The 21220-nt window shown below is 33.1% G+C and overlaps 3 protein-coding genes across 4 annotated transcripts; 1 reads left to right on the top strand and 2 right to left on the bottom strand.

Annotated features, from left to right (window-relative positions):
- The first annotated feature begins 155 nt into the window (after positions 1-155).
- LOC111288475 (magnesium transporter MRS2-5-like) lies at positions 156-5081 on the top strand. 2 transcript variants are annotated; one of them, XM_022879381.2, is made up of 7 exons: positions 156-504; positions 1060-1617; positions 2052-2122; positions 3505-3633; positions 3727-4071; positions 4600-4647; positions 4795-5081. In XM_022879381.2, exons 2-7 carry the CDS (start codon positions 1185-1187, stop codon positions 5023-5025), a joined length of 1257 nt encoding a protein of 418 aa, XP_022735116.1. In that variant the 5' UTR covers positions 156-504; positions 1060-1184; the 3' UTR covers positions 5026-5081. The 2 variants fall into 2 exon arrangements, with proteins under 2 accessions (XP_022735116.1, XP_022735115.1); XM_022879380.2 differs by having other exon boundaries at positions 228-504; positions 1020-1617.
- Positions 5082-7894: 2813 nt separating this feature from the next.
- LOC111287891 (F-box/kelch-repeat protein At2g44130-like) lies at positions 7895-9301 on the bottom strand. The gene has a single exon (XM_022878578.2). It carries the CDS (start codon positions 9165-9167, stop codon positions 8124-8126), a length of 1044 nt encoding a protein of 347 aa, XP_022734313.2. The 5' UTR covers positions 9168-9301; the 3' UTR covers positions 7895-8123.
- A 1952-nt stretch (positions 9302-11253) lies between these two features.
- LOC149519387 (ureide permease 1-like) lies at positions 11254-12628 on the bottom strand. The gene is made up of 5 exons (XM_089760273.1): positions 12548-12628; positions 12235-12380; positions 11741-12104; positions 11566-11618; positions 11254-11440 (listed from the first exon to the last, which is right to left on the bottom strand). The coding sequence occupies exons 1-5, from the start codon at positions 12626-12628 to the stop codon at positions 11254-11256; spliced, it is 831 nt and encodes a 276-aa protein (XP_089616399.1).
- Between the last annotated feature and the right edge of the window lie 8592 nt (positions 12629-21220).

A 21220-nucleotide genomic window follows, 5' to 3' on the forward strand; every position in this document is an offset into this window, starting at 1 on the left:
AATTTATAATAATAAAAATATATAAATTTAATAAAATAAAAAATATATATTTATATTTTGATTTTAATAAAATTGTAAAATATAATTTTTTTACATTTGTTTTTCATGTGAAATTATAAGGTTTGATATATAAAAAGAGCCATAATTCTTTAATTATTTTTTTCCGGTTTTTGCGTCTTTTTGTTTCGAGGCAAGACAAAGCCATCCTATATAGCACATTAATGGTTGTAAATATTCAGGAAATAAAAAAAAAAATCTGCAGTTCTTCCCAGAAAAGAAACTGTTTCAGTTAAACAAATGTTACTAAGTCAGCTGTAAACTTTACCTGCTTTGCGAATTTCGACAGCCAAGAGGCAAGAAACTCGTCGAGAAATTGCTTAATGGTGGCACCTCTTCAGTTCACATCGACTGTTTCACTGTTTCTCTTCACTTCCATCATATGCAACAACGCTGTCCCAGATTCCCTCCACCGCTTTGCAGATTTGGGTCCTTTCATTTTAAGTGGTATAATCCTTGTTCTTCCATTAAATTTTTTTTTTTTATATTTATTGTTCGTGAAAGTTGCTTTCTTTCGCGTTTAATCTTCTGAACAGAAGTGGGTTGTTTTTGTCATTTGGGTCTGAAGATAAATTGCTATTTTTATTAGTAGAATGCTCTTTGAGGGTTTTTGAGTGTTGGGGTTTGTGGATTTTGATAGAGAACTATACCTGTTTGAGTCAGTTTCATACTGGGATTTGATCATTGAACCAAATCATACATTTCTCAATTGTTGGGGGTGTTAAGCTTATTTGCTGGTCTTCAACCAAATAAAGATGAAAAATTGTTGGTTTTTGTCCCTTGTTGAATATGAAACATGAGATTCAAGGTGGATTCCTCTTTCTTTCTTCTGCTTGTAGATTTTCAGATTGAGCCTTTTTATTACATGGATAATAATGTTTTTGTACTTTCTCCATTGAAAGCAGTACTTTTTCAAAGTGATTCCTTGCCTGTTTTATTATATACTTACCTAAAGTTTTCAGGAATCTTGCTTTGTGGTTGACAATATTACATGGATAACAGAAATATCAATAACCATACGATTACCAACTCAAATGAGCGAGGCTGCTGTTGTTGGAATGTCCACTGATACAACACCTCTTTGCAAAATTGTTGCCTGGAATCAAAGGAGGAAAAACTAAAGACCGATGGATGAATCACAGGGCCATTTCCTTCCCTCTGATGTTCCTGAATCTGTCCCTTCCAATAACAGTGAAAGGCTTAATTCAGGAGTGCATGTGAATCCTGGGTCTGGCTTTCCAGGAGCGAAGAAGAGAGGCCACAGCAGTCGTTCATGGATAAAGATTGATCAAGATGGGAATGTCAAGATTTTGGAGCTTGATAAGGCTAGAATAATGAGACAATGTTCTTTGCCATCCAGGGACCTAAGGCTTTTGGACCCTTTGTTTATTTATCCGTCAACAATACTAGGAAGGGAGAAGGCTATCGTGGTCAATCTTGAGCAAATAAGATGTATAATTACAGCTGAGGAGGTTATCTTGATGAATTCTTTGGATATAAATGTGGTTCAATACAAGTCAGAATTATGCAAGCGTCTTCTGACAAACAAAGATCAAGCTGGTAAAAATGCTTACTTGTATGGTATTGATAGCTTGTAGTTTAATATGGTTTCAAGTGGAAGACTGAAAGAGTCACAACTAAACAATTTTTGCTGTTGAAATCATTGTTACAAAAATGTCTGTTATATTCTCCAGTCCCTCAATATCTATTGCCATGTTATCTTATGTGGAGAAGCATATGAGAAAAACTCTAATATCACTGAATTTGACTACTTTACTACTCCTGAAAAACAGAGACATCTTCCTCAGTTCAGGAAGGTGAAAAATTACAAATTTGGCCCAAATGATGCTTCCAAAACCTTTGTTAGCCCCCAATGTGTTTTTATGGCAGTTTTTATTTGTCTCACTTTCTTTGTTAAATTATTTGGCAGTTTGGAACTCCGTTTTATAAAATTGTCTCATAAGTTGCTTACGTCATGTGCTGGTTTGATTCAGATGACCTGCCATTTGAATTTAGGGCTCTGGAGCTGGCATTGGAACTAACCTGCATGTCCCTGGATGCAAAGGTATGCCATAACCTCTATCACTAACTAATTTTTATAACTGCTTGAAATCCTTTTTTCAAGTACATAATCAATTGAATTCAACACTGAGGGGTTACCTTAGAGGTACATCCTGTATAATTGTTAGGATCCCAAAGTTAATAGTATTTACTGGAAATAATGATACTTTTTTATTTTCCTAGCTGACTCTTTCAACAGAGGTGGCAATGGCACACTTACATCAATACACAGGATAGAATATTCTGTTAATGTTAATATAGATAGGTACTCTATAACAAGGTTGGGTTCATGCAACTTGCACAGAATCCTTGATGAATGACTGCTGAGGGATTCGTTAGTTTTCTTTTATGATTTATGTTTAGGGTTATGAATCAGAGACCCTTTCCTCTTTTCTCTATTTCTTCTCCTTTACAGAGTGAAAGAGAGAATTTTGTGTCATTTGACTATATATGAATCAAGTGTTGTCCTTGTCCTGCTTACAGGCTTGAATGATGTAGGGCTGATGTCAGTCTCAGTTCTGCTCAATTTGTTTAGCTGGTTCAGGCACTTCAAATTCTATCAAATCATAGGATATAGGCAAAATATCTTTGTAATAGCAAATGGTTTGCTACAAAACTGAGTCTCTTAGTTAAATGGCCTCTCCTCTTCTTTAAGTCCGGATAGGGTTGAGTTGCAGATTTTCTATCCTGCTCCAGTTTGTAGGTTTAGATTTTTGTTAAAAAGCTTGATAAACATATGGGCATGTTCCACCTTTGCTTTCCGGAGGCTTTCAAGCTATGCTATCCTGCATAAAGACACAGCTAGAAAGACTCAGCAGATTCCTTTAATGGCATAAAATTCTGTTTTTCGTTTTCCTATTGCGTATAAAACTTACTATTCATATACCACTCAATAAATTCCTGTTGAATCTATGTTCCCACATTTACAGAATCGGAGTGTATTTGCTGACTTTTGACCTCATCTTGATTAAGTACTTGCTGTCCGTCTGGTCTCATATTCCTTACATTGGCTGTTTAAATCACAAGTAGTGTGAAATCTTTTCTGGCCAACAACTCTGCTTAGATTTAGTATTATTATGCCCTTTCAACAATTAGAGGGTCCCTTTACACTGAAACAAAATTTTCGACTATTTATTTGGGACTTGATAGGTTGGATGGGCTCTGCTCCCAAAGTCTAAATCTTTGTTTTGGCATGCATGGTAATCTCATGAAGCCCAATGTGTCATCTAACAAATATAGGTTCTAGTCTTCTAGAAAAGGTAGGAAATTAGCCTGGTTAAAACCAAAGTTAAAAATATTGGAATATTAGTGTTAATACTAATGCAGATATCATCATAAGCTAAAATCCTTCATAATTCCGAAATTTTCTTTTTTTTTTGTTTATAGGTGAAAGAACTGGAAATGGAGATATATCCAGTGCTAGATGAACTAGCATCGTCCATTAATACTTTTAACCTGGAACGTGTTCGTAGATTAAAAGGCCACCTCCTTGCATTAACCCAGCGAGTTCAGAAGGTTCAGATACTTATATACAGTACCTTTAGAAATACATGTACCTGCTGTAGCCTTGGATCTTTTATAGTAACTGATTTTAGATTGAAATTTCAGGTCCGAGATGAGTTGGAGCATCTTATGGATGATGACGGTGACATGGCTGAGATGTACCTCACAGAGAAAAAACTAAGGTCAGAGGGTAACACCCCCAGTGAACTAAATGCTCTAACTAATTTTTCTGGTGGAACCAGACTAGTTTCAAAATCTGCTCCTGTTTCACCTGTAGCATCAACCAATGGAGCCCAGAGATTGCAAAGGGCATTTAGCAGTATTGTGCCTTCAAGTAAACAAGGAAGCTTAATTAGTTCATCAAATGGTGGGGAAAATATTGAACAACTTGAAATGTTACTTGAAGCATACTTTGTTGTTATTGATCATACTCTTAGCAAGTTGTTCTCGGTAAGAGGCATTTGACTTCCTACCATAGATACGTTAGAATCCTTTTAAGATTGTTTACAAATTCAGTGGAAACTGGAAAATTATTAAGATGCTTTAGTCACATCCTACATATCTACAACTAATCAGCTGAGGTAGAAGAATGATCTGTTTTTCCCACCCCTAAGTTTAACATATAGATATTGCATTGATTTTGATCAAAGCAACAAGTAGTTTTTTCTTCCAGTACTGTAGGAACCTGAAACTAAAATATATTCTCTTCTGAAGATCAGTGACAGATCCAGGATTTTTTTCCTTGGGTGTTGACAATATATATAAAAAAAACTGTCCATGTATTTACCAATTTTATCTACGGAAATGGTGTCTAGTGGAAAGTTTTGGAGGTGTTCATGGGAAATTTTTCTTATTTTTCAATCTTTGAGAGTGCCCATGGACGCCCTGGTATTATATGTGGATCTGCCTCTGCTGAATATTATTGAGAATAACCTCTGCCATGTAAACCACTGATGCTCAATCTTATTGGTTATGCAGCTTAAAGAGTACATTGATGATACTGAAGATCTGATCAACATTAAATTGGTGAGGATCGATTGACTGATTCAATGATACCTTCACTTTTATCTTGCAAGGGAAAGTAGGAAATGGGAAAGAAGTCAATTGGTACTTGGGAAGTCATATAGTAAAAAATTGTCAAAGATTAATTGTCTTCCTTTTTTTCTTAAACAGGGCAATGTTCAAAACCATCTGATTCAATTTGAGTTACTTCTTACTGCCGCAACTTTTGTGGCCACGATATTCGCTGCTGTAGCAGGAGTCTTTGGAATGAACTTTGCGGCTTCAATATTTGATTACCCATCTGCATTTAGTTGGGTTCTGGTTATAACAGGTGCTGGATGTGGGTTATTGTACTTCTCTTTCGTGTTATATTTCAGGTACAAGAAAGTATTCCCATTGTAAATTGTTGAGCTTAAAGGCTAATAACATTATTCTTCTACTGGCATTGTTAGCTCATATATTGCATTTGCATTCCGCCTTGTGGTGATTGAGTTCATAAGGTTTCGATACTTCGTTTTAAAGTCTAAATTCTCATCTCGTTACTAGTAATCTTCTTTGATGAATAATTCTTTTATGAAACTTGCGATCTATTCTGATCTTGAAATGAAAAGCCTTTTCTGGCATTCCCATTTTCGATTTCTACATTTTTATGAGATGATGCCACCTTCTGCAAAGAAGAAGATGAAAGTAAGCTACTGTTTAAAAATGTGTACGACTTCCAATAATAGAATAAAAAAATGTACTCAAAGGGTTTATAAGAATGGGCCAGTGACCATGTGATAATATCCAATGCCTGCTTTGGAAGAATATTTCTCATATTCATGCAATAATTAGCTTAAAGAGTGATTTCCTACTTTAACCAAAATAAGCATGGAGGAAAGATAAGAGGAAGTTGGCAAACATGCATGTTTGAAAGCAAATGGTTTGGAGAAGGAGAAGAAACATATTGGAAAGCACTATGCTACTGCAAAAAGTCATATGAAGCGAAGATTTTTGGATACAATAATATGATAAAAAAATTATATAAAAAAAAACGATATGAAAATCATATTTTCGGGCATGGAAGCAAAAAAATGGACAGAGCAGCAACTAATAATCGAAGAATGGAACAGATCTTCTTCTACCAAGCTTTTCAAAACTGCCACTATCACTGTCTCCCCTTCTCTAGAAATCCACGGGTCTTTTCTTTCACCATCAACAAGGCAAGTTTTCTTCTTTCTGTTTGTTTCCATTATTTGGTGTTATATACGTAAAAACAATAAAAATCAAATTTTGTTTGTTGGGTCTTTTAGTTGCATGAAAATTTGATAAACAATCCATTTTTGGGGTTCCCAAACATGAAGAAGAGAAGATTATATTAAAGTCAGCTTGAATTCAGGGTTTCCCAGGCAGTGTGACTCCAGACTATATCCCTTCACAAATATGAGACTCTTAGCAGGTAAAAAGCATTGATGAGCAGTTGGGCACTGCTTAAATTAGTAATCCTTACTAACTAAAGTTTCAGTTTCTTTTTTTTTTTACTTTCAACATACATAAGAACAATGCATTCTACCCAAGTAAGGGTCAAATTCAATTGATATTGAACTTCTTCTGGATTGTTTATAGAGTATAGACTCTATGTTGATAATAATTTCTGTTTTTGTTTGTTGTTTACTTTTAACTTTTTTGTCAGGCTCTTTTGAGCACTATTGGAGTTGGTGAGAAATCAGCAACTATTATTGGTGCAACTTTGGAGGAAGAATTTGTATGCAATATACATTTCTATACCAATTACCCTCTGAGTTGGACAGGAATGCTAGGCTTGGAGGCATCTTCTTATTCATATTTTATCAGGCTCTGTCCCCTTCATGATCTGAAGAGAATAGCTGCCAAGAATATCTTATGGCTCAACCAAGTGAACATGCTGACAGAAGGTTACAAGCAACTTTTCTTGATGGCTATAAGCATAGTATGATCTCAATTGACTGATTGTCTGATTCACCTGCATGCATGCAGGGTTATATGCCCAGCACTTGATACAAAAGCCAAAACTGAAATTCACCAGTGAAAGTTGAGTAAAAAATCCTGATGAAAATGACTCAATCATCATAGATCTGATCGGTAGCCTCATTGGAGGCCTTTTAAGAAAAACCAATTACAGAGATACCAACTCAGGGAGAGGAGAGGGAGAGAGAGAACTGACAAGCCAGACATGAGAAACCCTTTTACAGATTCCATACCTTCATAATTCAAAGAAAGATTTTTGGAATCTATGAAAGATAACATTGAAGTTCAAAGACAAACAAACATTGTATTCTTTGGTTTTTTTTCAAGGTTTACATAACACAACAAAACAATTCAGGCGGCTCCTGTAAAGAATGAGTAGAGCAGATTCAACATAACTATATAATGCTGGCTTCAACTTCCATATTTACTTTGTGAAAGAAGATTTAGGTCCATTTGAATAGACGGTGAGATCAGTTTTGATAAAATTAAAAATAATAATAATAATAACTGTAATTACGATAAAAAAAAATTATACATACGATTGAAAAAAAATTTTCATAATGAAAAATTTATAATGAAAGGACCTCCCAAAATTGATATTTATATTCAATTGACAATGGTTGAAGTTTAACTGCATCTCGTTGGAAGTGCAATTACATTCAAACATAGGCTTATTTCAATGCAATCTGTTTCAAAATTTTGCACATTTTATTCTTTCTGGACCCCATCCAAGTGTTGAAAAATAAACCAATAAAAAGAAGGGTTTGCAGTTGCAAGTCACTGAGTCAGTATGTCCCAGAAATTAATGTCCATAACTGAAAACTGGTCATATATTATTTCATATAATGATCAACCTAGAGCTTTAAATGGTTTGCAGAAAAGTAAACAATATGGCACCTGGACAACTACTCCATGTCATCATGTGGCTTAATTTCAAGAAAATGTCAATGTTTCAATGGCAAACTTCAGCTGGGCGCATTGCGTTATTGACAGTCTAGAATGACCAATGAACTGGGAAACCAGCCTGTCTGGTTCATGTCAACATTACATGCAGACAGAAAAATCAACTGATGGAAACTTCAATTTTCATTGCTCCACAGACAATTGAGTCTCCTTTGGAAACCATCAAACTTGACTTTTACACGTCAAACTAAATATTGTGCAAATTTATCGTAAGTATTATGCATCAAATTCAAAATTTTACATTATGAGACTTAATCATCGTGAATTTGTGATCGTATATTCATATCATATTTTATAAAAAAATTATATATTATTATTGATATTAACATAAAAATATAAAATAAATATTTTTATTTTATTAAATTTATATATAATTATTACAAAAATTTTGAATCATATTATTTTTATATTTTATTTTTATATCATATTCGTATTATATTGTTATATTATATTTTAAATCATTATATGATTATTGAAAAAAAAAAGCGCTTTTTTTTTTCTCCTTTTTTTTAATCTTTTTTTCTTTACTAGTTGCTTATATGCATAGTGCATCAGACTTCAACAAAGCAGCCTGACCGGACAGAACCAGAAAACTCATCAGGCACACTGATCTTCTCCAATTTACCAGTTTGCCCTTCCTTCATTTCCACCATGTAAAACCCATGTGGTGCACCTTGATACTCCGACCCGGAAACCAAGACCCGCCCTCCCAGCGTAATCCCACATGCTCCGAACCGAACGGCCGGATCGAGCTCTGCCCAATTCAACAATTTCCCATCTTTCCAAATCCCTAAACATGATCTCGGGCACCGACCCGGTTCCCATACCCCTTCGACCCGCCTCCATTGACCCGAATTAAACCCGTATACGTCAGCACTCCCATCAAATTGACCCTGACTCTCCGTTCCGTACCCACTCACAACCCAGAACTCGTCTTCCCCGATCACCATTCCTTCACACTCATCTCGCTCTTGACTCAACTCCCCTAACTGAGTCCACTCGTCCTTTCTCAAATCATAAACCCACGCGGTTCTTGACGCGTTCTTGTTCTCGTCATGTCCACCCGCAATAAAGACCTGATCCGAACATGCTCCGATTGCAAAGAACGACCTTTTTGACGGCATATCTTTCCCTTGTCTCCATTGCTGAGTCATGAAATCATAGATAAAAACGTCAGTAACAGGGTCGTAACTCACAGGGTCCCACCCGCCCATCATCACAAGCTTCCCTTCACAGCTTGCTAATTGACAAAACAAAGGTAACCCATTTTGGTACCTGGGAACCAGGGCGAGTCTATCCCAACTCCTACTCACCGAGTCAAACACAACAATTCCATAACACGGTGACTCAACGGGTTTTTTAGGTCCATTCACGGTTCCACCACTTAAGGATTGAACCAAGCAAGCGACTTTCTGGATGTACCCCAATTTTTTGCGGTGATGATAAAAATCTTGGCTTCGGAGCAATTCCCGCCATTGATGACAAACTCGGGAGGCAAGTCGGTGAGCTGTGAAAGGTAAGCGAGTTAAGCACTCAAGACTGAGTTCTTCGGGTAAACCCGGAACCAACTCAGTTGAAAACTCGAAACTTTCCATTTCTTAAGTTTCTGGAAGGTTTTCATTGAAAAGCCTCGAAAGCATTGGAGACAAAGCCACCAGCCACCTCTTACTTATAGCAGATGGGTAGATAACGGCAATGGCCACTACTCTTTGATTGAACGACACGTGTACGTTTCACAGAATTTAATGCAATTTAAGGGGATCTTTTACTGCTCGTCATGTTATGACAGAACGGATAAGTGCAAATTAAGTTATTACACGTGGATCATTTGGCTCGTTAGCGGGGCCCATATTCATTAGATGATTCAGATTAAATAATTAAACTTACTTGATGACAGATTGATTGCATAATAAATATAACAAAGTTTTACAGTATGCTTTGGAATGTTTCAAATAGATTAACCCAAAGTCATAATTAATAAAATGACTAATGATATGTGCTTAGTGATAGCAGCCAAAGGTGACAAAATCTATTTGTTTTTTTTTTTTTTTAATCTTTTCCTTATTTTAATATTTGATGTAAATTTTTTTTTTTTCAACAGCTAGTCTTCACATTTTTGTTCTTTAGTGTTAGTGACCTTTCACTGTGTTCGAATAATGCTGTGAGAGAATATATATTTGTGGTATATTTATTTATTTTTAAAAGTATTTAAGTTTGATTCATGTTTAATAAAAAAATTACTCTGATTGTTTGAGTTTAGTTCATTTAAATTATAAAATATTCATATTTGATTTTGTGAGGTTTAATTGTATTAAATGAGTTCGTTCATAAATATTAAACGAACATATTTATAAATATATATATTTATAAATAATAAAAAAATTATAATCACATAAATTTAAATAAATAAATTTTAAATGAATATAAATGAACCTAAAAAAAAAATAAATGAATTTTAAAATAAGATTAAACTAATAAATAAAAATATAATTTTATTATTATTATTATAAATGAATAACAAATAAATAATAAACAAATAAACAAATGAATTTTAAATAAAATTTAAACGAATTTATTTACAAATATAAATAAATTAAACATATTTTTATTCCTATTTGATTTATTTAATAAATAAATATAAAAATATTATTTAAAATATTTTATTAAATTTACTAAAAAAATATAAATAAAAAAATTAAACATATTTATTCGTCAAAAATTCTATTCATTTACATCATAGAAACAAGGCACCTAAAGGCCCCATTGATGGACTGCCTCGTTCTTCTCCATCTGGGCCACTATCCCATTTTGCTTTTCAGACTGTTGCCTGTTGGAGCTGTAACAAGGAATCTTGTTGACAAAATATCCACAGAATCCACCAAACGGTGCCATGAGTTGCTTTCAGTTGCTCTTCTAGAAGCATTTTTAGTGATGGGGTCGGGGCATGGGTTGCCTGTAAAGCCTGAAACAAATATTTGTTGCCTTCAATTTCAGCACACTCCAGAATTTTCTTCTCTAATTATCATGATAAAAGATTCATGTAAAAACTCATGTTAAATCCGAGATATTATCTATTTTAATTTAAAAATATATTTTATAATTTTATTTTTAAAAAAATCTTCACATATATAAATTCAAATATTTATATATCATAATAAATTTTAATAATATTTTGATATGAGATTGAAATATTGCAATGCATTATAAATTTTTAATTTTTGTTTTACTAGCTATTTAAAAGGATTGAAAAAGTCTTCTTTCATTTTTTTTTTTTTACTTTTCATTACATATGACTTGATTATAATTATAACAATTTCAAAAAAATTCATTGGATTCTCATTTAGTCTCAAGATTAGAATTTAAGATTTTTGAATTAAAATCTCAAAATCTAACTACAAAATAAATCTTATGATTCATGTATTCATATCATATAAAATATTAAAATTTATGTATTTATATCGTATTTTATATGAAAATTATTATATCATAATTCATATCGATATAAAAATATAAAATATAATTTTTTTATTTTATTTAACTCATATATAATTATTGTTATAATTTTAAATTATATCTTATTTATATTTTATTTTTATATTATAATTATATTATATTATTATATCATATTTTAAATTTTTAGGGCTTAATATCCTATTGGGATACAGTAGCTTATATTCTCCATCATAAATTTCCGTTAACGCCCAAAAAGACAAAACTCATGGAACGGATATTATTTGGACTAATAAAATTGGACCCATTTTCAGCTGGGATTAAGTCGTCATAAATACCACATTGAGGCCTAACAGTTTTAAGAGTTATGCTCATGCAACAGGTCTTCAATTCTCCATTACCAATGCAGTTAGCTCGACTTGTTCATCAACTATTTCATCAAGCCATGATTTATGCAATCCGCATAAAAGAACTTGTTTCGTCGATCAAATGCTGCGTATGCTCAATTTCGATGCAGTGAGAACTGCAACGGGCACAGTAAACATGAACAACTTGCTAAAAAGTATGCCCCAAAATGTGCTCACAAGTGGAAGTGCCTGATATCACCACCAAATCTAGATGAATTGAACAATTTAAGATACAGGAACATGCCAATGAGCACATCAATGAAAGATGGATGTCATGAATTTTTGTGGTCTTAAAGATGGACTAAAAGTGCCTGAACAGCATCTGCCGTTGCATATCCTGCAGCTTGACCTCCCATGTACTGGAGACCATTCCCAAACCCACAGAGAAACCAGGCCAAAAAGGTCCAGCCTCTGCCATTCCAGGCATTAAGATAAGCATTGAATGATGATCGGGGTAGTTCTAATACAGGGCTGTAGAGGAGGGTGTTGTTTAGGATTACAGCAACTATGAAACAAGTGATTGAAAAGTAGAAAAATGCAGTGTAGACAACCAGCTTGGGAACCCCTTCTTTCAAAGTGTGCCATTGATCATTTGTTGCTAAGTTGAGGACTGGTGAGAAGAGGGAAAAGCAAACACCAGCGAAGAGAGTTATAGCCAGCCCAATAAAACTGCTCAAAGAGAGTCAAACCAATTGTTACGAGACAGACATTAATGTCCACTGTCATACACGCAAGGCATAATGATATGTCCACTTTAGTTTCCTTAAAGTTCTCTTGAATAGCTGTTTTGAATGAAAAAAAAGTAGAACCTGCAACCTTGATTGCTCTCCTGTTCTCTAGCCCTACAAGGAAATCAGCAATTCCTGCCTTTGCCTTCACTGTAGTGTCATGTGTTAGGAAAATGAGATCCAGCTTCATACAAATAGTTTTGGACCAATCAAGGTCATAGGCCTTGATTTTTTTTACATAAAGCCCTAATTGCTTAATAAAAAGAGGTGAAGTTATTTTAAGGTGATGTCACAAACTAAGAAGAGAAAAAAAAAAGCCAATAAAAAAAAAGAAAAAAAAAAGATAGTTAGTTGAACGAAAGTTAATTTGCGGTTTGATTAAGTTGAAACTTTATCAGCAGGTTTATGATTTAGAGTTTTATATTCTGAACGATGAAGATCAGATTTGAAGCTCTCTAAGAACAAATCCATGATGTATTTATTGAGTCACTTATTTGGTGAGATTTCTTCAATTGTCTCTCTAATTATTGATTAACTCTAATTTTAGCTAAAGAAGAACTTTGTATATCTATTATTTGATAGTAGAGATTTTTTTGATGATCTGTGATTTTTTCCTCTACATTGGAGGGTTTTTTTTATGTAAATCTTGATGTGCTTTATTTTTCTTGTATTGTTGATTATTAATTATTGTCTATTACTATAGGTTTATTATGATATATTGTTTCTGCGTTGTTGTGTTTATTGCTTCAGGCCTAACAAGTAATATCAGAGCAATGGTTATTTTGAGACATCAATACAGAAATAGCCCAACACAGAAGTAAATTTTGTTTGAGATCATGGAAGGTGATACTGGTTTCATGATAAAATTGATAACATCAAATTATTCAATTTGAAAGCTTATGATGGAAGATCATTTATACTGTAAAGATTTGTATGAGCTGGTATGACGTGATTCGGCTAAACCAGCAAATATGAAAAATGAATACAGAAAGACGCTGGTTACAATAAAAAAATAGGTTGATATCAACGTGTTCCATCATGTAGCACAGAAGGCAAATGCCCACATTATTTAAGAAAAATTGACAGCATTATATGAGAGCAAAACATGTATGAATAAAGTTTTTTTTGTTAAAAAGCTTACAACTTTACAGTACAGGGATAAACAATCGATTATAGAGTACTTGAGTGATTTTCAAGACATATTAAATCGGATGACTATTATGGAGCTTAAGATGGATGATGAAATGAATGTATTATTTCTTTTGGGTTCATTGTCAGACAGTTGAAATACTTTAGTTATGACTGTTCTTAATTTACCTCTTGATTACAAGGTGATATTGAAGATGGTAAAAGATAGTATGCTTAATGAAGAAGTAAGGCGAAAAGATGTAGACCTTGAAAATCAAGCTGTGGTTACAGAGAATAGGGAAAAAAACATCAACAGAGGTCAAAACTCAAAAGGCTATAATAAGTTTAAACATAGATCTAAGTCCAGAGATAAAGTGAAATATTTATATTGTAGTAAAACAGATTATATAAAATTACACTGTAAATTCTTAAAATAAAAATGAAAAGATGAGAAAGACAACAGTTCAGATGATGGTAATATTGCAACAGTGAATTCAAAGAGTGATTCAGTTACTTTGATTTATACATATGATGATTGTAATCATGTTGATGATCCCGACATTGAGTGGATATTTGATATAGGAGCGATATATCATTGTGTTCCTAAGAAAGAGTTATTTATAATTTACAAAGTATAAGATTTTAATTGCACCAAGATGGGAAACAAGAGTGTCACAGATTATCGGGATTAGTGATATTATAGTACAAACTAGTATAGGCTATATGTTAACTTTGAGGGATGTTAGACATATTTTGAATATAAGAATGAACTTGGTTGCTATCAATATCTTTGATAAGAAGAAATATGAGAGTCGACAAAAGAATGAGCAGTGAAAGCTTTTCAAAAGATCTATGATAGTTGTAAAAAAAAAACTATGTTGTACAATGTATAAGACATGGATAGAATTGAATAGTAACCAGGTAAATGCCGTTGAGGATGATGTTTCAGTAAACTTGTGGCATAAGAGGTCAACACACATAAACGAAAAGGGATTATAGATTTTGGCAATGCAGTCTCTTATTCCCTTGACCAAAGGTATGTCTCTCGATTCATGTAATTATTGTTTGTTTGATAAGCATCATAGAGTTTCTTTTTGTAAGAGTTCTCAATGAAAAGAAAATAGATTAGAATTGATTTATTTTGACGTATCTAGTCCCATTAAGGCTAAGTCATTAGGTGGTAACAGATATGTTATTACTTTTATTGATGATGCTTTACGTAAGATTTGAGTGTATATGTTAAAAAATAAAAGCTAGATATTGTAATATTTTTAAAAATTTCATGCCATGATAAAAATAATGACAGGATTGCTCTTGAAATGTATTTAAACTGATAATGGTGAGGAATATACATCCAAAGACTTTAAAAAATAATGTTCAAAGCATGAAATCAGGCATGATATGACAGAACTTGAAACACCGCAGCATAATAGTGTAGCTGAAAGGATGAACCGTACCATTATGAAAAAAATCATATGCATGTTGAGGATGGCAAAATTTCTAAAACTATTTTGAGGTAAAACAGTCAACAGAGTTTGTTATTTGCTTAATAGATCACCATTAATTTCTTTATGCTTTGACATTCCAAAAAGAATGTGGATAGAAAAAATGTTTCATACTCTTATTTGAAAGTTTTCAGTATAAAATATTCATGCATATGCCGAAAAAATATAAGTTAAAGCTTGATAGTAAAGCCACTTAATGTATGTTTGTAGGATATGATGATGAAAAATTTGACTACAGGGTATGAGATTCAATGAAAAGAAAGACAGTTAGAAATAGAGATGTGATCTTTTATGAAAAGAAAATCATAACAAATCTTAAGAAAAATGAAAAGACTACACAGTTTATTGTTGAGTGTGATGTTTTAACACTCATAAGGGTTCCACAGGAAAGAGCCACAGATGGTGAAATTGAGCAAAAAATAAAACTTGAAGATATGAATGAGCCAACCACAGTTAGTGATGAGTCATATGTAATCAGTTTTGAGCAAGAAAAATAATCCTCTCTACTTGAGAGTGTTGAGCAGGGGAAGATACTTCGATATCAAATAGTGTAAAGTTTCAACCTAGAAGATCTACTAAAGAGTACAAGCTATCTACCATGTATTCAAGTTCAAATTTTATTTTAGTTACTAATGAAAGAGAGCTAGAAAGCTTTCAAGATGTACAGGCTACTCCGAATAAAAAGTACTGGTTAAAAGTAATGAAAGAAAAGATGGAGTCATTACGAAAAAATGGTACATATGATCTTGTTAAACTTTCAAAAGGAAAAAAATCATTGAAAAATAAATGGGTGTTGAAGTTGAAAAAAGATGGTGACAAACTAATAAGGTACAAAGCTTGATTGGTGGTAAAATTTTTTTTTCAGAAACCAGACATCAATTTTACTAAGATTTCCTCTCCAGTTATAAAGATGAGTTTCATTCAAGTAGTACTAAAATTAATAGCTAGTTTGAATCTTGAGCTTGAGCAACTTGATGCCAAGATTGCATTCTTGCATGGTGACTTGCAGAAGGACATTTATATGAATCAACCTAAAAATTTTGAAGTAAAAAAAAATAGCACTTAGTTTTCATTCGAGTAGTACTAGAATTAACAGCTAGTTTGAATTTTGAGCTTGGATAACTTGATGTCAAGATTGCATTCTTGCATGGTGACTTGCAGGAAGACATTTATATGAATTAGCCTGAAGGTTTTGAAGTAAAAAGGAAAGAGCATTTAGTTTGCAAACTGAAAAAAAACTTGTATGACTTGAAACAAGCTTCGCGATAGTGGTACAAAATGTTTGATTCTTTTATAGTGAACCACAGCTATAAAAGAATGGTAACGGATCCTTTTGTGTATATCAAAAAATTTTTTGATGGTAACTTCATTATTCTCTTATTATATATTGATGATATGTTGATTGTGAGACAAGATGTTGGTATGGTTTATAGGTTGAAAGAACAATTGTCTAAATCTTTTGACATGAAAGATTTAAGTCCAGCAAAGTAGATTTTCGGTATGGGCATTATCCGGACTAGAAGAGCTGAAAAGCTATGGTTGTCATAGAAAAATATATTGAACGAGTGCTTAGCAGATTCAACATACAACATACTAAATCAGTTACCAGTCTACTTGCCAACCATTTTCATCTAAGTAAGAAATCTTGTCCAATGTCTAAGGAAGAACAATTAGTTATGTCTAGTATTTCTTATTCTTCTGTAATCGATTTTTAATGTATCTTATAATTTGCACATAGCTTGACATTGCTTATGCAGTTGGTGTAGTGAGTAGTTTTTTTTTAATCCGAGAAAGATTAACTGGGAAGTAGTGAAATGAATTTTCAGATATTTGAGGGGCACTTCAAAAATGTGTTTGAGTTATAGAATTTCACAACCAGTTTTAAAAGTTTTTACTGATACTAACAGGGCAAGTGATCTTGATGTTAAAAAATTTACTTCAGGATATTTGTTCATTTTTGTAAGAAAAATGTGTCTTGGCATCTAAGTTACATAAGTGTATTGCTTTGTTAACCATAGAGGTTGAGTATTTTACAATAACCGAAGCAAGTAAAGAAATGTTTTGAATTAAACGTTTTCTTCTTAAATTGGAATTGAATCAGAAAGAGTATGTAGTATTTTGTGATAACCATAGTACTTTAGATTTGAGTAAGAATGTCATGTACCATGCTAAAATAAAGCACATTGATATTAGATATCATTGGTTACATTCAGTGATTGAAGAACATCAGATGTTGTTGAAGAAAGTCCATATTGATGAGAATATAGCAGATATGTTGACTAAGATACTTCTTAAGGAGAAGCTTGAGCTTTGCAGTAACTTGGCCGAAATGAGTTTCTTGGTCAAGGTAAGTTCCAAATAAAACTGCTATGGTGATGAATCTCCTCCCAATGGGGCTAGAGGAAGAGATTGTTAGGAAAATGGGATCCAGTCCCATGTAATTGGTTTTGGACCAATCAAAGGCCATGGGCCTTAGTCTTTTTTTTTACATAGAGCCCTAGTTGCTTAATAAAAAGAGGTAGGGTTGTTTTAAGATGTGTATCAAACCAAGAAGAGAAATAAGAAAAGGCAAGAAACGTAGAGAGAAAAAGAATGAAAAGTTAGTTGAATGGAAGTCGATCCGTGGTCCGATTGAACTGAAACTTTGTCAGCAAGTTTATGATTCAGAGTTCTATATTTTGAACGATGAAGATCAGGCTTGAAGTTATTTAGGAACAAATCCATGGTATATTTGTTGAGTCACCTATTTAGTGAGATTTCTTCAATTGTCTCTCTAGTTGTTGATTAGCTCTAGTTTTAACTAGAGAAAAACTTTGTATATCTATTATTTGATAGTGAAGATTTTTTTAGTGGTCCGTGATTTTTTCCTCTACACTGAGGGTTTTTCATATAAATTTTGGTGTACTTTATTTTTCATGCATTATTGATTGTTGATTATTATCTAATATTGTGAGTTTATTGTGATATATTACTTCTGCGTTGTTGTATTTATTGCTTTAGACCCAACACCATACCCATCCTCCTCTTTGGTTCTGATCATTGACAAAGGGAGTCTTAGAAAATGAAGTGAGCAGTAAGTAACAAGGTAATTAAGATGCTAGAGCTTTGTACCCTCAGTTGTAACTGCCTCTTTTGATGCGGAGGAAAAGGAACAATTTTGTGGAGCAAAAAGAACATAATTAGCAACTTATACATTAGAACTAATAAAGGTTTTAACTTTTAAACGTGACAAAGTATCGTATACGGTTCTTTCGCATTAGAAGTTAGAACTATATGATGTAGAAAAGGACAAGTAAAATCTACTTCAGGTCAAGTATTGGATGATACAGTGTAGGCATCGGGGGATGAAATTGACTAGTAAAAAGCAGCATTTGTGTGCAACAACCTACGGAATTTATATATACAGTGGCATGCTTCTTGTAGACTACAAAATCTCTAGCTAGGGTCCAACAAAGGTGCAACCTAAGCTGCATATCATCAATGCTAATCATAACGAAGGTGCTAAGACAGAAAACAAAACTTAAAAATGCCCTTAGGGATCCTGCTCCAACCATGTCTGAGATATGAGCTTTACTAAAGCATACTGTTTGGACAAATTTCCAAAGCTGAGAACCACCCCACCGGCCATTGCAAACAAAACAGAAGGCCAATTATTCTGCATTATCACCATTAAAGATTCAAATCCAGCTGTAAGTAATATAATACCTTTGCTACTGATAATCAAGTATGGTATCTGGCTATATCAATCACTTCAGAAGTATCCATACAAGTTACCGACTACAAATTACTTATGCAAGTGAGCATAGGAGCTAATTCTCTCTAATTCAGACAACATCTTATTGTCATCTCTCAGCTTGAAGAATCCAACTTTATGCTACTACAAACACTGAAATTCTGGTTTCTACATGATCAATTAATATAACTGCAACTTGTTCTTTACCTAAACTTTATGTTGTCTTTCATCTACCCATTTTCAATTAAGGGCCATTGATCACTTAGGGGCAAATCATCTTCTATTATCAGCATTGAATAATAATCCAACATCTTCGAACATTCGATTATCTAGTTCATAGTCTACTTTTTTCTTTTATTGCTACGTTCACTCTCAATTCTACCCTTTAAATGGAGGAAACTCAACTGTGAACGTTGAGCAATAAAATTTGGTTGCTCAGGAGTGCTCTTGCCTACGTCACCAAATGTTAAAGCCATAATTATAGCAGCCAAGAGGTTTGTCAAAGTATAATTAAGCTAAGTATGTTAAGGAAGACGACCTCGTCTCTCTGGTAGTGTCATAATAGCAGGCCATGTGCGCAAAAAGAACAGAGCCAGCAGCATGCAGGCTACCGTTGCTTTCCACCAGATACATTTCAAACCAATAAAAATAACCCTCTCAATTGGTACGGAGATCAAGGATGCAATGTCTGGACAATCCTGTAAGAAAGAAGAAGTCTGTGTCTAATCTGTCTTTCAATTGGTCAAATTTAGTAGATTTACTGGCCTGTTAAGCCCTACATGGACATTCTCTAAAATTAAGGAATCCCAAATAGAGGAAACAGTTTCATTTCTAAAAATCCTATTGGTTTCCAGAAAAACCATTACACACCATAGTGAGGCTCCAAGCAGCTGGCAATTGGCATCCGATGAAGCTAACAACCATTGGAAAACAGGAAGACTATATCTAAGCAAAAACACATATATAGAGAGGACAGCCTCAGAAATGACTGGTTGAGAGCTCAAATTTCAGAAAGATAAGGCAACAAAATTCCCAGAAAAGAAAAACCAACATAATAAAGGAAATGATGTAGAATATGCAAGCAAACAGACAGCAAAGCAAGCGTAGCCCGAGGCAAAAACAGATCCAGAACAAGACTTCAGAAGTCAACTGAACAAAAAGCCCACAGCAAACTCAAATTTCCAAACTATGAATATCATATTTCTTCTAAATTACTCACTCACCACATGCAAATAGTAGAGCAAAGCAAAGAAAAAAATCCTAAACACAGGCAACCAAAAAGCTAAAGGGTACAAAAGGAGGTTATTGAAAGGAACAAAAATGGTTGTTACGGTTACCCAACGCCAAAAGCAACAGCACAGACTTGAAATAGACTTGAGTAATAAAGTCAGTAGGCCACACATAACAATACTTATCAGTCATCACTATCAGGAATCCAATAATCCAATAAGTATGGAAAGTAAGAACTATGAAGCTTTTACCTTAAACCAGTTTAATGGTCAGAAACTTTCAGAGAACTACCTTAAAAACAATGCTGCAACATTTGCAGATTGAGGGAGGCCTTGGCAAAAGATCAAGTAATAAAGAAGAACAAACAATTTAGAAGGCCATTAGTAAAAAAAAAAAAAAAGAAAGTTATGTTGTCATAATCAGGAATCTTGGAAAGAGATTCTTTTGGATTAAAACTCAGTTAAAGAAAAATCTTCGATCATTAGACGTTGGTTTTCATTGGTTTGTTTGTTGGCTTAGTCATAGGTTATTTATTTCAAGTCAATATGTCGTGAGGAGATGATGTTCTTGTTTGAAAATTTTGCACAAAAATATGAATGATCCGTTTAGTAATTGATACGTTGTTAAACGAAAATAACAAGAAGCAAAATTCATCGGCTCTTGAGTCAAATATTTACAAGATTAGAACTAATCAACGAAATGACTTGTATTTATGACCTCACAAGTCACAAGTATAGAACCTATTAATGGCACATTTACATGTTTTTGATGTGTCAAACATCAACTCACTCTTTAAATGATGTGATTTATCATGCTTCGACCTTATCCTTTTGGGGGGTTACTTTAATTTTTTCTTGAAATTATCAAGAGAGATGAGAAATGTAGGGCCAGACATTTATAGGAAAACAGTACTGCCATTTTATTTTAGGTTATATACATTGTTATTATTTTTTTTTTAAGATATAATTTTCATAATAATATGAAAATACAAAAATAACAAGCGTTATGTTTGGAATTTTGTATTTAAATAGCAGTTTCAATGTGCTAACAAATAGTTCACCAGTCATAATCTGGAGCTCCAGAGCCTCCTCCCATGGCCTAACGGAGAAATAATCGAAAAATTTAGGTTATGCATTGGACGTCAAATGTCAATAATTCTGATCTATAGCGCAATAACATGAACATAAACACAAAAAAAAAAACTGAAAAAGAGCTTTATAATTTCAGCTATCCGCTTATTAATCTAAAATATAATATAATATAAACACGTTATAAAAATAAAATATAAAAATAATTTAATTTAAAATTATAATAATTATTATATATTTATCTAATAAAAAAATTATATTATATATTTTTATATTAATATAAATTATGTTATATAATATTTATATAAAATATAATATAAATACATAAATTTTAATATTTTATATAATATAAATACATAAATCATCTTATATATATCAT

Source organism: Durio zibethinus, chromosome 4, assembly GCF_047325235.1.
Source record: "Durio zibethinus cultivar Kanyao isolate XHJ-2024 chromosome 4, ASM4732523v1, whole genome shotgun sequence".
Lineage (NCBI taxonomy): Eukaryota > Viridiplantae > Streptophyta > Magnoliopsida > Malvales > Malvaceae > Durio > Durio zibethinus.

What these genes read in the sequence shown, in the direction of transcription:
- LOC149519387 (XM_089760273.1), bottom strand. Translation starts at nt 12,628, where the DNA reads ATGGATTTGTTCTTAGAGAGCTTCAAATCTGATCTTCATCGTTCAGAA. An exon ending in ATCATAAACCTGCTGATAAA is followed by an intron (nt 12,381 to 12,547) that starts GTTTCAACTTAA and finishes AAAAAAATCAAG; the next exon opens with GCCTATGACCTTGATTGGTC. An exon ending in CTTTTTAGCAAGTTGTTCAT is followed by an intron (nt 11,441 to 11,565) that starts GTTTACTGTGCC and finishes TTGATGAACAAG; the next exon opens with TCGAGCTAACTGCATTGGTA.
- LOC111288475 (XM_022879381.2), top strand. Translation starts at nt 1,185, where the DNA reads ATGGATGAATCACAGGGCCATTTCCTTCCCTCTGATGTTCCTGAATCT. An exon ending in GACAAACAAAGATCAAGCTG is followed by an intron (nt 1,618 to 2,051) that starts GTAAAAATGCTT and finishes GGTTTGATTCAG; the next exon opens with ATGACCTGCCATTTGAATTT. An exon ending in GCATGTCCCTGGATGCAAAG is followed by an intron (nt 2,123 to 3,504) that starts GTATGCCATAAC and finishes TTTTGTTTATAG; the next exon opens with GTGAAAGAACTGGAAATGGA.
- LOC111287891 (XM_022878578.2), bottom strand. Translation starts at nt 9,167, where the DNA reads ATGGAAAGTTTCGAGTTTTCAACTGAGTTGGTTCCGGGTTTACCCGAA.